The following is a 20,672-nucleotide window of genomic DNA, read 5'->3' as shown; positions in this document are numbered from 1 at the left end:
GGGATAAAAATATATTATATGTTTATAAAAAATAAAAATTAAAAAAATATATTATTGCTGTTCAGGAGGAAACCAGAGTATGAAAATCTCTGGAATGAATCAGGTCAACCTTTGGAAAGGCTACATATCTCAAGTAAAGGAAGACACAATAAAAAAAATTAAACATATGGTGATCCAAATGAATGCTTTGCTAATAAGCTGGGTTACAATGACTCTACAGCATCTGATACAGTTTTAAGGCTCTGAAGTCCTTTTATCACTTAATTTTGCATTTTCAGCTTAGAGTACATGAGAAATCAGAAATTTGTGAGGTTTAGTGTTGCTTTCTAGATGAAAGCAAATGTGTCATTTCAGCCTTCCTGGTAGGCTAGAATAATAAACCATTTAATAGTGAGTTTGAGTGTCTTGACTTATCCTCGTCAAAAGCAATGATAGCAGAAAAGCATATAACACTGTAGACAAGTTTCCCCTATTAGTGCATATCTGATTTGCCAATGGTAAAATTTTTTGGTGTATATATGAAGGGGTTCTGACAGCAAGGTTTACCCAGCTATGGTTTTCATAAGTCCCAGGTCTATCACTGGGAACTTAATCTGTGTTTGAAAACCTTTAGAAATGATCTATCTGCCTGGCCATTATGAAGACAAGTCTTGGCCTTCAGTGAGAACCACTTGGGTGAGAGCAGACTACTGAATGCACTGAATGTTTTCTAACTTTATTGGAACTGGGCCATTGATAAGATTCATTTAACTATAAAAATGGATAAAAATACCAAGGCGGGGGAAAAGCTATTTGAAGACATCAGACAGTAGCTGAAACAACAAGGATTTGAGGGCCCAATGTCAGTGAGAAGAAAAATGCACTGAAGTGTGTTCTAAGTATAACTCTGTTGTTTTTTTCCATTCAGGGAAATTGCCAAATTCTCAGTGAAAAGAATAGACACAGAGCAGAGAGCAGTCTAAAGTCTGCTGAAGTCTCACTACTAGGGAGACAAAAATTAAAGATCAGGCCATTCAAGTCATCCAAGACTCCCATAGAAATAGAAATCCCCCAAAAAGCCCGATATTATGCTCATAATTTTCTTTTAAGATATTTGCTAACTACTAACCCATGCATTCTCAGGGACAGCACCCAAGAAAACAAGTATAAAATAACTTCTAAGAGAGTAAAAAGTCAAACAATGGTTTCAGGAGTCTCATAGTCAAGGGAAGAAAAAGTTGGAATTGAGGCCTATCACAGAGGAGGGGCCCTGAGACACTTTTGTGAAAGCAAACAGAGATAGTCCAGATTACACAAAACCTGAAATCCAGCCTGAAACACTCTTAAATCTATTTGTGAAAGAAAGTCAGTGGCCTATATTTAACTGCCTAACAAAAGAAAATTGGATATTTTCTTCCTTCCTCTGGAGGAAGAAAGCATCATGAAGAACCTCTGCAAGTCGTCATGCACAATGTCCAGCAACCAGTAAAAAATTATCAGTTATGTCAAAAAGCAGGGCCAAATTATGGTAAACTTAGCTAAACAAAGAAGAAAGCAATCATTAATAAATAAAAACTCACAGATTGACCATATATTGGAGTCATAGGATATTGGTTTTAAGATAATTGTGATTAATATGCCAGAAAATGTATATTAAAAATGAAGAATATCTCCTGAGAACTGGAATTTATAATGTATTAAATGGAAATTTTGGGACAAAAAATACAGACTTAGATTAGGAAATTAATAGATAAGTTTATGAGCAGGAGAAATAATTAAGGGGCTAGAAAATTATAGAAAACATTGTATTGAAGCTCAGAGAGAAAAAGTGTTGGAAAAATATAGAAAATAAGTTGAGACTTTTGAGACCTGATGAAAATTTCCTAATGTAAATCAGAGTTCTAAAAGAAGATGGGAAAGAGATTAGGGCAAAAGAAATATCAAGGAGATAATGGCTGTGACTTGTAAAGTAATAGAAAATATGAAACAACAGATTCAAAATGTTTTACAATCCCCAGGAAGGATAAAATAGAAAGAAAGTCACAAACTAGATCTATTATAGCAATAAAATAATACTGAAGGAAGTTATGCAAGCCAAAAGGAAATGGAAGATGAGAAGTAGAGACATGCAAAAGGAAATGAATGATACTAGAAAGGATAAAAATATTAAAAGTCATAACAATAGTGTCTTTTTGGTTTAAAATATACGTAGAATTAAAATTTGACAACAATTGTATAAAAAGCAGAAGAGAAAGTAAGTGAAGTTAAAGAGTTCAAGGTCTTTTCCTTTCCTATATCTAGAAAAAGTGCTGATTTTAGTAATTTGAGACAGTAATAAGTCAAAAACACATGTTGTAGTCTTTAGGGTGACCATTAAACAATAAATGATCTTTTGTAAGCTTACAGAGCAGGAAATGAAATGATCCAGTTAAGGCAACACAAGGAAAGAAAATAGGAATAAATAACAGAACAAATAGAAACAAAAAGTAAGATACTGATTACGATCTAAAGTATTAATTCCATTAAAAGCAAATGGACTAAACATACCACTTTAAAGCCAAAAATTATCAGACTGAAAACAAAACCCAACCATATGGTGCTTGTAAGAGACACATCTTAAATATGAGAAAAAAACTGAAATTATAAGAATCAGCAAAAAAAAAAAAAAAAAAAAAATATATATATATATATATATATATATATATATATATATATATATATATAAAATGAAAATACTAGCCCAAAGAAAGTCAGTGTAGCTTTCTTATATCAGATAAAGTAAACTTTAAGATAGTACATATGATGAGAGATAAATAGGCATATTTTATAATTGGAAAATGTAACTGTGATAAAGTTTATGCACCCAATAACATGCCCTAAAATATATAAAGCAAAATTTGACGAAAATAAAAAGAAGACAGAAAAATCCACAATCATATTTGTTATTTTAAAAACTATTTTCTCAGAAAATAATAACTAAACAAATATCTAATAAAGAACTAAAATATTGGAAAAATATTTAACATATGACTTAATTAACAAAATTAATATAGTATACTTAAACAGCAAAGAATGTGCCTTATTCTCATGTACCATGGAAAATTTGCTGAGAGTTCTGGGCCAAAAAGTGAACTACAAAGCTTGTAATCATGAAGTCTTTGTTTTCTCATATCATTCGAAATAAGGTAGAAGTCAATAACAACAAAAACAACCAAAAAAGCCCTAGGAAATCCACAAATATTTGGAAATTATGCTATACATTTCTAATTACCTCATGGATCAAGGAATAAATTGCAATGGAAATAGGAACATATTTTCAAGTGAAATGATTATGACAATAGGGCCTATCAAAATTTATGTTATATACAAGAGGCTGTAAGTAGAGTGAAATCTATAGTTTTGAATATTAGAAAAGAAAATGTCTGAGCTAGGTATCTATCCCAAGAAACCAGCAAGGAATAGCATATTAAATCAACAAAATGGTGACAAAAAGAAGTAATAAAAGTAAGAGAAGAAATAAAATAGAAAATAAACATTAATTAGAAAAAAGTTAACAGAGTTAAATTTTGGAGGGGAGGGGCAAAGAAAAACTGATCAAGAAATGAAAATGAGAAAGAGTATATAGCCACTATGAGAAATGAAAGGAATAATATTTTTATATATACTGTAGACATTAATAGCCAAAAGTATTTTCAGCAAATGGTGTTATAGCAACTGGACGTCCATAAGCAAATGAAAATGAATTTCAATATGAGTCTTGCACCTTGTAAAAAATTTTAACATAAATCAGAGATTCAAATATAAAAATAAGCTCAATTCTTGCTTTGGCATCACATATACTAAAATTGGAACGATTCAGAGAAGAGTAGCATGGCCCCTGTGAAAAGATGACACAAAAATTTGTGACACATTCCATATTTTTACAAAGTAAATAAGATGGCCAGAAGTAGTGATAAAGAGAGAGAGAATTTTATGCCGGGGAGGGTATGTGCTATGGTGAATGCTGTGAAGTGTGTAAACCTGGCGATTCACAGACCTGTACCCCTGGGGATAAAAATACATTACATGTTTATAAAAAATAAAAATATTTAAATAAAAAAAAGAGAGAGAGAGAATTTTGAAAGCATTAAGAGAAAGGAAATCAGTTACATACAAGGGAAACCCCATAGGGCTATCAGGGGATTTTTCAGCAGAGAGTGGCATGATATATTCAAAGTGCTTAAAAGGAAAAAACCTGCAGCCAAGAATACTCTATGTAGCCAGGCTTTTATTCAGAATAGAAGATGAGGTAAAGTTCCCCAGAAAAACAACATTTAAAGGAATTCATGACAGGAACAAAACCAGTCAAATCCCCACCACACAAAATGTCATCAGCCTATGGATTCCAAATCCACAGTCTAGCCACCCACCTGCCCGAGTCAGCATGCATGGCCTGCTACCTGCTCAATGCCAAGTCAACATGCCTTCACCTCAGATTGACAAGGACTCAAACTGTCACTCTTCCACTCAGATTCCAGCCCCTGTGCTCAAGTTTGTGCACAAAAGTGGGCATAACTTTGACAGGAGAATGAAGCAACCCAAATAGTAGCACTAATTCTGTGAAAGATATAATGGATAAAAGGAGTGTGCTAGGCTGAGAACATCTCCAACAGCCACATCAAAGAACAATACACACAGCATGAGGCTAATTACTAAAACAAGCCCAAGGAAAATAAAAGAGGACAAAATCAGAGAAGGAGACAAACCATAAGGGACTCTAAATCATAGGAAACAAACTGAGAGTTGCTGGAGAGGGTGGGGTACCTGGGTGATGGACAATAAGTAGGACACATGATGTAATGACCACTGGATGTTATATAAGGCTGATGAATCACTGAACGCTACCTCTGAAATTAGTAATACATTATATGTTAATTATTGAATTTAAATTTTAAAAAGAACCCCCCCCCCAAATACACCTATAGAACTTTTCAAAGAAAACATAAGAGAAAATCTTGAGGGCAGGCCTAGATGAAAAGTGCTTATATATGACACTCATAGCATGGTTCATAAAAATAAAAACTTACAAATTGGACTTAACCAAAATTTAAAACATTTTCTCTGAGAAACACTTTGTTAAGATGAACAAAGAAATGTCAGACCTGGAGCAAATATTTGCAGACCACACATCTCCTAAAGGATCTGTATCTGGAATCTATAAAGAATTTTAAAATTCAATAGTTAGACAAATATTCTAGTTAGAAAATGGGCAAAGACATGAACAGACATCTTACCAAAGAAAATATTCACATGAAAAGATGTTCAGTATCACTAGCCATTAGGGAAATGGAAATTAAAATGACCATGAGGTATTACAACACACTTTTTAGAAGAGCTAAAATAAAAATAAATAAATAAAAAGATTTAAAAAAGAAAAAACAAACAGTGACAATACTAAATGCTGGTAGGGAAGCAGAGAAACCAGATCTGTCATACATTGATCTAGGGAAAGTAAAATAGCACAGCCACTCTAGACAATACTTGGGCAGTTTCTTATAAAACTTAGCCTACACTTACCTGATGATCCAGGAACTGGATTCTTGGATGTTTATCCCTAAGACCCATTCAAAAACTTATATGTCAGTTTTCACAGCAGCTTTTTTTTTCTTTAGATTTTATTTACTTATTCGACAGACAGAGATCACAAGTAGAAGGAGAGGCAGGCAGAGAAAGATGGGGAAACAGGCTCCCTGCTCAGCAGAGAGCCCAATGTGGGGCTCGATCCCAGGACCCTGAGATCATGACCTGAGCCAAAGACAGGGGCTTAACCCACTGAGCCACCCAGTTGCCCCTCACAGCAGCTTTTTATTTGTAAGAGCCTAAGAACTGAAAATGACAGAGATGTCCTTCCATGCTAGCTGCTTAACCAAACTGTGCTACATCCATACAATGGAATATTACCCAGAACTAAAAAGGAACAAAGTATGAATGCATATGACAACTTAGAATCTCAAGGGTATTATGCTGGAAAAAAAATAAACCAAACTCATAAGTTACACACTGTATGATTTATGTAGGATTCTCAATGAGGTAATTATAAAGAACAACTGAGTGGTTGCCGGGGTCAGGACTGGGGTGTGAGGGGAGAGATATAGTAGGGCTGTGATATGGAGGATAGCAAGAAAGAGATCGTAATGGTGATGAACAAGCTCAGTATCTTGATTGAGGCAGTAGTTACACAAAGGTCTGCATGTGCTAAAATTATGTAGAACTGCAAGACACACACACACACACACACACACACACACACAAGTAGAAAGTAGTGAAATCTGAGTAAGAAGTGTGACCTTTATGCATAAGCAGGATACTTCCATCTAGTAGGTGTTCTGCAAATACCAAATGAAGGGATGTTCTAGTAGGTGTTCTGCAAATACCAAATGAAGGGATGAATGAATAAATGAGTGAAGGTATTAAATGTAAATGGTTTCAAGAAATGTTTAAATTATCTCATGAGTCACTGACTCATAATGAATTGCAAAAGAGACTAGGTATATTTATATTTTATTCTTAAACCTCTTAGGAATAACTGTTCTCCCATAAAATGCTCCTTAATGTGCTTTTCAAAAGCAGCAGGCTAAACTGAACAGCTGAAAGATCTGGCTCACTATGAAATTGCTCATGATCTTATTTATTTCTTCCTGTTCAGTCGTAATTGTGATGGAACAAGGGAACCATATTGACCCAAATCAGGTGTAGAGTAGTACAGACAGCTGGCATAACATGATAGAGAAAGACATTTAGGATTTTCTAAATAGAGTCTTTTTAAGACTCAAGCTTAAGATTATCTGTTTGTGTCCACATTCAAGAACCCCTGCATTTTGAGGGTCAGACGAGTGACCCAGCAGGTAAGTACACCAGCCTGAAGGTTTGAAGATTGAATCCAATTTCCGACTACCAATGGCTTAAGTGAGTACATGGAAAGAAGGATGTAATTCATGGTTGTGCTTTTCCATCCACCCCATTTCTGACTTTTAGCTTGACTTTGTGCTTTCAATACTATGGTAATGCAGGGTAGAATTTTTTTGATAAGTAAATGAATGAATGAGCTCCCCTTGAGCTCTAAGGTTCAGTGGTTTAAACATCTTTAGCCTTAGTCCACAACACTTAAACGGAAAATATATCTTTAAAGGCAGAAGACTTAAATTTGTGGTAAACCAGCTTTTTCCTAAACTATCAATACCATACTCATAATCATTCATTCAGAGAATAGTGGTTGAATCTGTTTGTGGCAGTAATGGAGATACAATAATAAAATGAGATCACCCTAAAGGTTTGTACAACGTAACTGTGAGGCAGACATGTAGATACATACTTTCACTACTGTGTGATGATACTGCTTTGAGGTAGGTAGGAACATGAAGAGAAAGTGCCTAATTGTGTTCAAAGCATCAAGGAAGAGTTCCCAAAGGGTCAGAGGCTGGAGAGGAGAGTTGAAAGATAAGCAGGAGTTGGCTTGGCAGACAATTAAACAGCATTCCAGAGGGAAAGAACTGATAGATGCCAGGGTTCAGGCTGTAAAAAACCTGGGCATGCTTAGAAGTAGAATGTACTTGGAATGGCCAGTGCAGTGCTTTCCAAACTTATTTTTGCCCTCTTGTACGCCCTAAAACACTTGAAAAACTCTGAACCCCTTCGTATGTTCAGAGCAACATCGAAAACGGTGGCAGAGAATATATTTCTGGCCATATTATTTTAAATTATCAACAATTAAAGATAAATTTTAAATCTACTCTCCTAAATGAATTTTCAGCAACATAATGATTTGTTAATCGTCATCATTGAAAAATTCATGCTATGCACTTTATTTTTTCAACATTGGGAAATTATTCATTGTACTTTTTACTGTTTGACTTTGTGTTTCCATTCCACTTCTCCTGTAGAACTTTATAGTAATGTAACATATGCATATTTAAAAAAATATCTTTAGTCATCCTTTTCTTTGCTGAAAACATATTTTAAAAAAACAACTCTTTTGTGATCATTTTTAATTAACCTTTTTATTTTGACATAATTGTATATCTACATGTAGTTCTTTTTTTTAATTAATTTTTTATTTTTTATAAACATATATTTTTATCCCCAGGGGTACAGGTCTGTGAATCACCAGGTTTACACACTTCACAGCACTCACCAAAGCACATACCCTCCCCAATGTCCATAATCCCACCCCCTTCTCCCAAACCCCCTCCAATGAAATCTTGCCATTTGCGACAACATGGATGGAACTAGAGCGTATCATGCTTAGCGAAATAAGTCAAGCAGAGAAAGACAACTATCATATGATCTCCCTGATATGAGGAAGTGGTGATGCAACATGGGGGCTTAAGTGGGTAGGAGAAGAATAAATGAAACAAGATGGGATTGGGAGGGAGACAAACCATAAGTGACTCTTAATCTACATGTAGTTCTAAGAGACAGTACATAAAAATCCTACATATCCTTTACCAGTTGTCTTCCAATGGCAACATCAGCAAAAAAAATGGTATGTTATCAGCCTTAGGATATTAACATTGATTCTGATCAGAAGTTATAAATTGCTAAAAGATTTATTCTCTGTGAGTTATCTTTTCAAACATTTGCTTGTCCAAAATTGATCAAAATGCTCTTTTAAAATGTTGACTAATAACTAGTAAACAAAATGAGGAATGCATATTTTAATAAGTGTGGCTTTTCTTCCCCAAATTAATTCTTGTCTCGGTGGATGAATGTAATTATTGCTACAATGAAACAAGATTTAGCACCAGTTATATTGCTTTTCTTTTTTCCTTCCATAGCTCTGAGTGCTGAGAAATTTGTTCTCATAAATAAGTATATGGGAAAAAATGGAGTTCTGTTTGATTGACTGAATTGATGGTGGTGCCAGGTAGAAGGTACAGGAAAAGGAGGAGCAAATGGGGAGCTGGTTTGGTTTAGATATGTTGAGTTTGGGGTCTCTGTATCTATCTGACTATCCAGGGATTTTCACAGAAGCAGGAGAAGGAGCAAGATTCAAGGGTATACCAGAAGCCTAAGGAGAGAGAAGTTTGAGAAGTCCCCAGTGGCCCACGAATGCAGCTGCTGCAGAGAGATGAAGTCAGTACAAGTCCTTTTGGCTAGGTTAGAAAGGAGAGTCTGTCAAGGTTGGGCAAAAAAAATTAGAAACTTCAGAGTGTTCTGGACCAATCAGCTTTCTACTTGTTCTAGGGAACATCGGTACTGCCAAAGAACACTCAGAGATCCTGACTGGATCATTAGCAACATGCCCCAATGTCCAGGAGACCCAAGAACTGTATGGGAGGGAACTTTAACCTGGCTCATAATGGGGGTTTAAACAAGTGGTCCAGATAATGTGACCATTATAGGAAAAAAAGTCTTTGAGTGATAGAGTGGGTTAGGGCTTCCCTTGGATAAGAACAAATGGAAACTGGAGCAAATCACCTCTCCGAGCCTTATTCTCCCATATATAAAATGGGGATAATAAGCACAAGGAAGAGAACCAGCACACAGGAGGGCCTCAATAATTATAGTTCCATTAGTAGCAGCAGCAAAAGCAGTAGAAGCTCCAAATACCACGAGTCTGTGGTTAACCTTCTCGGTTGTGCCCTCAGTTTACCAGCTTACCTTCAACCTGGAGATTTTTAGTACTCAGGAAAGATACTGGCTCCTTTGGGACTCAGTGAGTGGGAGAAGAGAGCTAGCACAGGGTGATACAGCTGTGACAGATATCTGGGGGAAAGCAAAGTAATAGCACTGTAGGGAGCAGGGGCAGGTAAAAGCAGCAAAATTCACTCAAAGGTAAGATATTTCTCCCCCAGCCAGAACTTTGGTAGGAGTCCCCCAGGGCAAACCTCAGCTTCCTCCCAACCAAACAACTGGACGTTGACATTGGGGTGTTGTATCAGTTGTGACACATTCATGCACAAGTTGGGTAAGGCAGCAAGTGGTGAGTAATAGCCACAGATTTGACACGTGGGAAGTCTTTGGTCATTGCAGCGAGATTGTTCCTGTGGCCTGCAGGTTCAGACTCCAGAATGGGATAAGTGGAAGAATCTGCTGAAGGTAGCCAGGGGCACTCTGGTACAAGCAGTCATTAGATGGCTGGACTAGAGTGACACAGATTTTGTCCCCAGTCCACTGTTCTTCTCTTTTCAATGCCAAAACAGGATGATTCTCCCAGGAAATAAGGAGTGAACAAGATATATAAGCTGGAGAGCACATGTAAATATGTGAATATATATGTGAATATATGAATTATAGAAGCATATAGAGCACATGTAAATATGTGAATATATATGTGAATATATGAATTATAGAAGCATCCACAAGACAAGCTACATGATGAACAGCTAGTGGGTAGCTAATATAGAGTCAGCAAATGGTGTTATTCTGGGTGTCTGGGATTTTGAACACAGGGAACACTCCTGGATATTGAAAACTTTAGACAAAATTGCTCCATGATATGAATTTCATACCTTGAAATTGGGATGCTCCAAAGGTAAGTTCATGCATTTGTATACAGGGGGAGTGAATAATCACCTTTTATATGACAACTTGAAAGATCTCATTATTTATTGTTTGTTTGTAAATTTTTATTCTCTTAGAGACAGCATGTGAGCAGGGGGTAGGAGGAGAAGGGGCACAGGGAGAGGGAGAGAGGGAGTCCCAAGGAGGCTCCACATTCAGCCCAGAGCCCACCATGTGGCTCAATCTCACAACCCTGAGATCATGACCTGAGCTAAAATAACAAGTCGATGCTTAACCAATGAGGACAACCAGTTGCCCCAAAGGTGTCCTCTTTTAAAGCATGTCCTGGTAATCATTGAATCCTTGGAGTCCAGAACAGAGCCTGATATAGAATAGATGTTTAATAAATGATGAATTAATAAATAAATTTTAAAAATATCTTCCCCATTCCTACTCTGTGGTGCCTAAAATTCTGGTGTGTGTGTGGGGGGTGTGTGTGTGTATGTGTGTGTGTGTGTGTGTGTGTGTAGCACTACCCTCATCCACAAGCAAGAAAGGATTAACATACTGTCTCAGATGCCTCAGTGATAACATCTCCCAGCTTTAATTAATCAGATTACTTTTCTCCCCTGGTAAGGTGGTGGCTGGAGAGCCCTGAGTGCTTGGCAGTAGGAGTGGCTGAGAGAGTATAGAAGAAGACAGAAAATGACATCAGACTGTAAACTCTTCACCCTGTAGGCATTCTTGTCTTGGTTCAGTGTTGTCCAGAACAAGGACTTCCTCCTACGAGACCACAGGCTGTAAAACTAAGGAGCCAATACAAGATTTCAAGATGAATAGATTCTGGGCTAGTTTTATTAAAAGCTTGCTGCTCTTTCTAGGTCCTGTGAGCTCTTCTTCTTCTTTTTTTTTTTAAATCTTCTCCATTTCTTTCTCGCCCTTTGTCTTTTCAGTCTACCTCTGCACTTTCCTCCCTTGCCCTGCCCCAGAGTGCTTCTTCCTTGAACCCCTATGTGTACTTTGAGGGCTTTGCCCCTTCATTGTGGAGGTGTGTTTGGGAAAGTGTATTTTAGCCAGTAACTGGAAGTAATCATGTAGGCACCTGCAGACCTCAACCTCCTTGTTTTATGGCCATATACATGTGGCCCTAAAAATTTTATAGAACTGTTTCAAAGTCATTTCAACCCATGTCCTTTCCTCAAACTGCTTGTGGCATTTGTTGTTGTTGTTGTTGTTTGTTTGTTTGTTTGTTTTGTTTTGTTTTTTAAAATAGAAGTAGCTTTGGGAATCATTCTCTTTACTATATGGCACTCTGGCGATCTTGTACTAAAGCTGGGAAAAGCCACTTGGAACTTGGGAAAGCAGCATCACCTTGGGACTTTGGCTCTCTCCTTACTGAGATGTCATCTTTTAATCAACAACTTCTCTATTTTTCTTCCCCTACACCATCCCCTAGACCACACAACAACCCTGTCTAATTGTTTTAACTTGTCCCTTATATTCAAGGCTGAAGGTCTTCTAAGACTGTATTTGTGCTCCCCCATCACTCCATTAAGCAACAGCTAGCTGTGCCACATGTGGCCACCAGTTGCTACATCCAGGAAGTCCCATTCATATTATGTTCTATGTACAAGTTAGTGGTAGTGGCATGAAGTAACTTCAAGTCTCGGTATATCCATTAAGGTGTGCAAGACATGTAACTTTTATTTATTCTATAATTGAATGTAATCTCTATTTTGAGCCCCTGCTTGGCTGGGTAGTAGACATTTATGCTTAGTCAGTTAGCTTCTTTTTGCCTGGGGCTGTAGCTGACTCTAGAGATGGCTTATGAAAGCCAAGGTTATAGGAAAGGATGCATTTTGTCAGGGATGCTGATTACATGAGATTGCTATTGTTTCCATCATAGGATTCCTTCAGGTGATCTCTGGGAGGTTGTCTGTCAGTCTTCGCTCTTAGCCATTTTTCTCTAGAACTAGGGCTCTTACTCAGGAATCCATTCCTGGAATAAGGCAAGATTCCCTTGCTGTCAGATCACGTGTACCTGTTTTGAATCCTTTTACTGGGATATTGAAATACAGAATACAGTGCACTTTATCTGGATCCATCACCATCTGTATATTCTCATTATCTCTCTTTTATCTCTTTTCTCTTCCTCCAGCTTAGAAGAGTTTGTTCCAGACTGTTAAAGATGTGATGGTGCCTTGGGTAATATGAGGCAGAGATCATTCTCCTCCACTCATGTACCATGCTAGCTAAACCCTGCATCCCATCAGGGCCCAAATGGCATAGACTTTGGAAGTCTCACAGTCAGGAAAGGGCTTCTTCTTCTTCTTCTTCTTTTTTTTTTTTTTAACTTTTCACTGAATCTTATACCTCCTAGTGAGGTAATGGCTGAATACAGAAGAGTCTGGCTTCCTGAATTGGCAATGGGGTAAAGGGCCAGGAGCCCCCCGGATAAAATGTGAGGATTTCCAAAATGTTGTCCTCCATTCACACTATTGCTTCAGAGTTTCCCCTGAGTAGGCACTCCTGGGTTTTGTCATCAGTTCCTAGGCAGCCTTGTAGGACAGGTGTTGGGGAGGTGACTGAAGATAGAGTCTGATAATATCTTAGAGTGAAGACTGAGGAATGAAGATATTGTTGAAAACACACTGACACGTCTCTTCTACTTCCTGTTTTAGTGTCATAAGTAAAAGCAGAGAGCACAAAGAAAGCAATTCGACTGAAGATAAGAGAATCCCATCCCCCCATTTAATACCATATTTTATCCCTTATTTGTGTCTTAGTTTTATCCTCTAAGATGAGGAGAAACAAAAAGGGATAGTGGTTTTGAGTATAAGAAATGATCATTATATTCTCTATAACTAAGGAAGTAGGAAGGACAAGATTATTGGCCTTACATCTGACCTACCTGCAAGGTCTATGAAGAATTACACTAACTGTCTAATCTTACAAGATATCCTTTCCATACACAATCATTAATTTTAAGCTATCACAGATAATTTTTGAATATCAGTGGTTTGTCTGCGGATTGAATGGACACTTGTCTCTTTGTAACTTTGTCCAAGTCTTGTCTGTCTTCTGGGTACCCATCGGTCTCAGGAACAGAGCAACATGGAAACAAAGTTCAAACAACCTAGGGTCAAATCAGAGCTGCTTGTGTGGAGATGTTTGTCTCCCTTGCCTGATAATGCTTGGTTTTACTCTGGAAAGTCTGCCCTGTTTGTGGCCAGACCTTGCCTTCCCATTTTCTTGATGAATGAAGATGGTTAGGAGGAAGCCAACAAGTGGTGGGGGCAAACGAGCCTGTGTGGCCAGGCTACATCATCTAATTATAGCGATACTGAGAAATGGTGTAATATACATTTGGGATTACTTTGTTCCAGAAAATAAGCTAAATGCTTATTTGTCTATATCACTATTTCAATCTCCCTAACAACCCTTGGAGGTAAGAACTCTTATATTACCATGAAACAGATCGGGAAATAGCTTTGAGAGCTTTTAAGGAAAATTCCCAAAGGTAAGGATTCATACATTTCCAGTGAGTGTCCACAGCCAAAGAAGGAGCCCAGGTCAGTACAAAGGCCATCTTGTGTGTGAGGCTTCTGTGAAGTACTCTACGGACCCACCTGGAAGCACTCAGAGCCTGACCCACACTAGTGATGGAGTTGGAGGAACATGTGGGCATAGGTATCAGTGTCAGAAGATGTTGCTGCTTTTTAAAAACTTTAACATAGAATAGGAACGGGAAAGTAGCATTTTGTACTATCTTCTTACTATTCCTGTTGAGTTGCTCCTGGAAAAGAATTGCACATTTCCCTCAGCAGGTAGGAATCCACAGCTCCTCAGACCCTCCTTGGTCAGACATGTATAACAGAGATGGCAAGAGGGGATTTTTAGTCTGGGGACTCCGTTTTTATTATCTCTCAGGTCTTGTTCCTTCTTAATGAAAAGAAGTTCTCACATTCTTCTTTTTAGATTTTTGGCAGCAAGTCTTTATGCTTCAGCCAGGCTTTGGTGTGAATGCGTGTGTGTGTGTGTGTGTGTGTGTGTGTGTGTGTGTGTGTGTGTCTGTTGGGGAGGATTTTTATCAAAACGTGAAAGAGCTTGTGTAAACTAAACCATGAAATAAATGAATGCTTCCCCTCTCCTACCCACATGAGTGTATGTGCCTGATTAAAGCCCAATCCTTTAATAATTTCACAAGTTTATTTTAGTTGGAGTGAAGGGTGATTAGAAGAGCCATGTGGGGCCCCATGCACAAGGGAGACAAAGGGGAGGACATGGGGACCAGGAGGCAGTGAATTGGGATCACTTGAAAATCTAGCAGATCTGAGTAGAGAATGTCTGTGGCTGCTTATGCCAGTATTTCCCTTCCCCTCAGGCTCCTGAGAGGTGGGAGTCTTGGAACACAAGCTACAAGGTGAAGATCCATGATAATACAAGTTTTTCTTCATGGGGTATTCTGATTATCTCACACGGTCCTGGATGTGAGCTCTTAGCACCACAGGGTGAGACTAGGTGGGACTCTTAGTGACAAGCCTGGCTAGCATCCTCATTTTGCAGATAATCTAGGGAAAGAGCAGAGCCAAGGTCATACAGCTAGTTAGCATCAGGACCATATTCCAAGTTCCTTAAGTTCCGGTCTAGTGCAATTTTGTAATCACTTGGGCTCTAGCGAGCAGAATTTTGTAATCACTTGGGCTCTAGCGAGCAGAATTTCCCTCAACATGTATTGGTGTACTTAATTCTAAATTAGAATATACAACATTCTATCTATACACACATAGCAACTAAGCTTAGTACTCTGTGTTCCATACAGTGATTTGGGGGCAAAAATCCCATCTTTCTGGAATTAAAAAATGTAACAGCAAGTGGGTTAAAAGGTTTATATTTTTAATTAAAATTTAAATGCTGTGTGGCTAAATTTATATTCTCCGGTTTGGAGAATGTGTATAACAAGTGCTATGGAGGAAAACCCTGGCCACCTGTCATTGGTGTGGAGGAGATTTGCTGGGTGCGTTGAGGATTTGCATTTTTATGCTTCTTCCTTTCCTTATAAATAAGCTGGTTTATTGAAAGGAAAATATTCTAGATTTGTAAATGTCTCTTTTGAGATGGAGTCAAAAACTTCTGGAGGTCGATGAGACACCCACTATTATAATGACCACCCACATATCCTCCTCCAGTGTCCCCAAGATCACACTCCCAGTCATCCCTCTTTCCTATTTTTGCCATGACTTCTTCTCGGAGTCTTATTTCTGTTCAGGTATAACCACTTTCTTCTTATTACTATTTTAGTTAAAAATTTTTATTTATTTATTTGAGAAAGAGAGCCAGAGAGAGCATACAAGCAGGGGGAGCAGCTGAAGGAGAGGGAGAAGCAGGCTCTGCACTGAGCAGGGAGCCCAACTGACTCGGGCCTTGATCCCAGGACCCTGAGATCATGACCCAGAGCCAAATGCAGGTGCTTAACCAACTCAGCTGCCCAGGTGCCCCTATAACTCCTTTCTCCTATCACTGGAGAAGATCCCAAGAGGATTTGGGGTGGACTGGCCATACATATGGTTAGAAAATAACTATTGACTGGGAATTTTCTTTGTCTTTGGTAGTGTTCCATGAATTGTGCTCTATGTCAAAAGGTATTCTACACCAAACAGATTCTGTTCAAATGAGTTTGGGAAGCAAAGGGTCACACAGAATTGCTACAGGGCTTCTCAGGGCCTTTCGCAGAACAATTCTCAGGCACCTATAAATCTGCAGGAGGTGGGTGTGCCATGCTGCTTTTTTTTCAAGCCTGCTTAACCATGGGATACTGCATGATTTAGGAAGAACTAACTACTCCATGTGGATCCTTTATAGGTGAATTGTAACCTTTCAAAGTCCTATTTCTGTCCGATTTTTTAAAAAAACTAAACCTTGGGCGCCTGGGTGGCTCAGTGGTTAAGCCGCTGCCTTCGGCTCGGGTCATGATCTCAGGGTCCTGGGATCGAGTCCCGCATTGGGCTCTCTGCTCAGCAGGGAGCCTGCTTCCTCCTCTCTCTCTGCCTGCCTCTCTGCCTACTTGTGATTTCTCTCTGTCAAATAAATAAATAAAATCTTTAAAAAAAAAAAAAAAACTAAACCTTGCTTAGATGTGGGGAAGGGAAAGAAAGAGGAAAGAGGTTAAGTGCATGTAGGGAGAAGGGGTCTGGTGGAGGAAGCTGTAATGGAGTTAAGGCGCTTACACACAACACCGTGCACTTATAGTACCTTTGCTGATGTGAGTGAAGGAGAGCAGAGAGCATAATGGCGTATGAACTTTGATGATGAATAGTACTGCAGTTGATGTAAACATCAAGAGGTTGGCATCTTGAAATGTGGAAATGCTGTATTTTGGTGGCTTTATTCAGATATGGGGCATTCTGGTTGTTACTGAAATAGATCTGTTTTCAAATTACTTTAACATTATACTGACAGAATGATGCATAAATGAGAGAAATATACAGAAAATAATTTTATAAAATGAAAAAGGTTAATGTTGGAGAACAAGAACTTTTACTGGAAGTGATAGAAATGATACACAAGGAAGACAAGGTCTGGCTCTGTTTTACATGTGAGAGTAGACAGTATTATTTCAGGATGGGTCTTGGCATGGCTTGGTTGATGTCAGCTTGTCTGAGTAGAAGGGAAGAAGCTCAAACTTGAATTTAGAAACTGCCATTTTGCAGTGAGGTAGTAACTACATGGGCAGACTGAGTCACTTACTGCAAAAACCAGTGGGTGTGGCACCTGTGATACCCTGTGATTCGGCTCTACCCATAAAACCATGTATGTAGTTGTCTGTAGGGCATCACCTAGAATTCAGGAATGAGACACAATCCCTGGAATATGATCCTGAGAAAGAGAGGCAGGGATATTCTTTTGGGGGGACTGCTGTACTCACTAGGATATTGAGAGAGAGAGGGTTCAGTAGGATGAATGAAGCAAGTCTTGGGAATTGGGATCAGATCTGGGATAGAGGGCAGGTGCAGCCTGGAAATACAACCAGAGAGGGTTGCTCTAGAGCTCTTGACATGACCTGTTTCAGGTCTTAGAGATGAGGATGAGGCCTGATCCTGCCAATTTTTGGAGACAAAGAAGGAAGGTCAAGTGGTTTCAAACATGGGGAGAGGAAGGAAGCAGGGATTGGGAAGCAGGGATTGGGAAGCTAGACACATAGAAATTGGGGCACTTAGAAGTCTTTAGCCTTTCCTTTTGTAAAGTTACAATGATACTACTACTTTAATCCAAGCCCAGATTGGATCCAATGAACTCTTCTCTTAAACACCTCCCCTGGTGTTTGGGGAGATTTGGGGGAAGTGAGGATGGGTCATATTCCTGCAGTTCTGCAGTCCTGACATTCTGAATTGCATGATCGTTTGGTTGGATTTGTCTTTTGTCCCAATGGTTGTTGGCTCCTGTGAGTAGGGATCATGAAATCACAAGCAGCACACATAACTGTCATTACTAAACTCCTATGGTGTGGCAAAAGCTTTAGAAAGCCCAAACCTACAAAAACCAAGAAGTAGGTGCCATCATCTTCATCTTACAGACAATAAAACTGAGGTTCTAGAAAGTCAAATAGGTGTTCAAGAACTCAGAACTGATATGTGAAGGGTCAGGGTCCAGACCCAGACTTCCCTGGCTCTAAATCCCATATTCTTTCACCCAGACCAATGGAACTCAACGGGAGAAGTTTAAAAAAACACTGAGGCAGGATTCCTGTGTGGCTCAGTCGGTTAAGTGTCTGCCTTCGGCTCAGGTCATGATCCCAGGGTCCTGGGATATAGCCCCACATCAGGCTCTCTGCTCAGCAGGAAACCTGCTTCTCACTCTGTCTGCCAATCCCCCTGCTTGTATTCCCTCTCTCTGTCAAATGGATGAATGAATGAATAAAATCTTTTAAAAAAATACTGAGGCATGTATCCTCATCTTTGAATATTTAGATTCATTTCATCTGGGCTAGCGTTTGGTTGTCTGTGGGGTTTTGTTTGTTTGTTTTTGCTTTTTACATATAAGTTTATTTTTTTTAAATGAATTATAATTAAACATAGATTGGGGAATATCCTTTCTCTTTTCCATAATTTTACTAATTTACATTTCTATCAGTGTAGTGGATTTTTAATTTTTTCTTTTACTTTAATCCCAGTATAGTTAACATATAGTGTTATATTAGTGTCAGGTATACAGTCCAGTGATTCAACAATTCCATACCTCACCTAGTGTTCATCACAGCAAGCGTACTCTTTAATCGCCATCGCCTATTTTGGCCACTCTCCCACCCACCTCTCCTCTGATAACCATCATTTTGTTCTCTGTAGTTAGGAGTCTGTTTCTTGGCTTATCTCTCTCTTTTTTGTCCTTTGCTCATTTGTTTTGTTTCTTCAGGTTCACATATGAGTGAAATCATATGGTATTTGCCTTTCTCTGACTGACATATTTCGCTTAGCATGATATTCTCTAGCTCCCCTCATGTTGTTGCAAATGGCAAGATTTCATTCTTTTTAATGGCTGAATAATGTTCCTGTGTGTATGTGTATGTGTGTGTATGTGTATACACACCATACACACACACTCTTCCATTGTGTGTATATATTCCATTGTGTATATGTGTGTATATGAATGTGTGTATATATGTCTGTATATATACACACACACACATATTATTCCATTGTGTATATATATTCCACTGTGTATACATGTGTGTATGCATATGTGTGTGTGTATGTCTGTATATATACACACACACACACACTCTCTTCCATTGTGTATATATATTCCATTCTTCTTTATCCATTCATCTATCAATGGACACTTGGACTGCTTCCATAATTTGGCTATGGTAGATAATGCTGCTATAGACATCAGGGTGTATGTATCCCTTTGAATTAGTATTTTTGTAGGTTAGGAGTAAGTACCCAGTGGCGATTACTGGATAGTAGAATAGTTCTCTTTTTAACTTTTTGAGGAATCTCCGTAACTGTTCTCCAGAGTAGCTGCACCGATTTACATTCCCACCAACAGTGCAAGAGTGTTCCCATTTCTCCACACCTTCCTCAATACTTGTTTCCTGTGTTTTAGATTGTAGCCATTCTGACAGGTATGAGATGATATCTCTTCCTAGTGTTCCCTTGATGATGACTGATGTTGAACATCTTTTCATGTGTCTGTTGGTCATCTGGATGTCTTCTTTGACAAATGTCTGTTCATTTTTTCTGCCTATTTTTTAAATAGTATTATTTATTTGGGGGCATGTTGAGTTGTATGAGTTCTTCATATATTTTGGATATATTAGCCTTTATCAGATGTGTCATTTGTAAATATTTTCCCATTCAGTTGGTTGCCTTTTAGTTTTATTGATTGTTTCCTTCACTGCAGAAGCTTTTTATTTTGATACAGTCTCAATTGTTTATTTATGCTTTTCTTTCCCTCGCCACTGGAGACATATCTAGAAAAATGTTGCTACAGCCAATGACAGAGATATTACTGTCTGTGCTCTCCTCTAGGATTTTTATAGTTTCAGGTCTTACATTTAGGTCTTTAGGACATCTGTGTTTTTTAACTCCACTAGGTGATGTTAATGTGTAGTCAGCCCTGAGAACCCTGGCCCTCTATCATGTCATGTCACTTTAGTGCTAATCCTGCCTCCCCGTACAGCATTCATCTATGCTAGGGGTTAAAGACATGTTTATTGATTAGCTGAGAGGGTGTTTATGACCAAAGGGAAGAGCAGGGACTGAATACCACTAGAAGTTCTAAAGTGTTCCCTTAGAAGCTGAAATAGAACACGGTGTTTACCAGAAGCCATAATTAAGGATCAGGGGGTTGCTATTCATTACATGCTTAGAGATGTTTTCCAAATCTTCCATTGCAGGTGGCGTTGTCCTCAACCCAGCCTATTACGGCATGCCTGGCCATACCAACATTATGATCCATGAGGTGGGGCATGTCCTGGGACTCTACCATGTCTTCAAAGGGGTCAGTGAGAGGGAATCCTGTGATGACCCCTGTAGGGAGACAGAACCGTCCATGGATACGGGAGACCTCTGTGCCGACACTGCCCCTACTCCCAAGAGTAAGCTGTGCCAGGACCCAGAGCCTGTCAATGATACCTGTGGCTTCACCCACTTCCCTGGGGCTCCATTCAGCAACTACATGAGCTATACAGGTACCACACTAATCTCGATGGG

The 20,672-nt window shown here is 38.7% G+C and overlaps 1 protein-coding gene and 1 non-coding gene across 3 annotated transcripts in view; both read left to right on the top strand.

Moving 5' to 3' along the window:
• The window catches only part of PAPPA2 (pappalysin 2), a 290,148-nt gene that overhangs the window by 124,253 nt on the left and 145,223 nt on the right, over positions 1–20,672 (top strand). For both annotated transcript variants that reach the window (XM_032319392.1, XM_032319393.1), the window contains one exon: positions 20,357–20,650. In XM_032319392.1, the coding sequence (XP_032175283.1) occupies positions 20,357–20,650 (294 nt within the window). The remainder of the gene's footprint in view (positions 1–20,356; positions 20,651–20,672) is intronic.
• LOC116576865 lies at positions 3,799–3,901 on the top strand. The gene has a single exon (XR_004280324.1). It is a non-coding gene; the product is annotated as a U6 spliceosomal RNA (small nuclear RNA).

Source organism: Mustela erminea, chromosome 17 (assembly GCF_009829155.1).
Source record: "Mustela erminea isolate mMusErm1 chromosome 17, mMusErm1.Pri, whole genome shotgun sequence".
NCBI lineage: Eukaryota > Metazoa > Chordata > Mammalia > Carnivora > Mustelidae > Mustela > Mustela erminea.
Note: the sequence above shows the minus strand (reverse complement) of the source record. Positions and strands in the feature narration are given on the sequence as shown.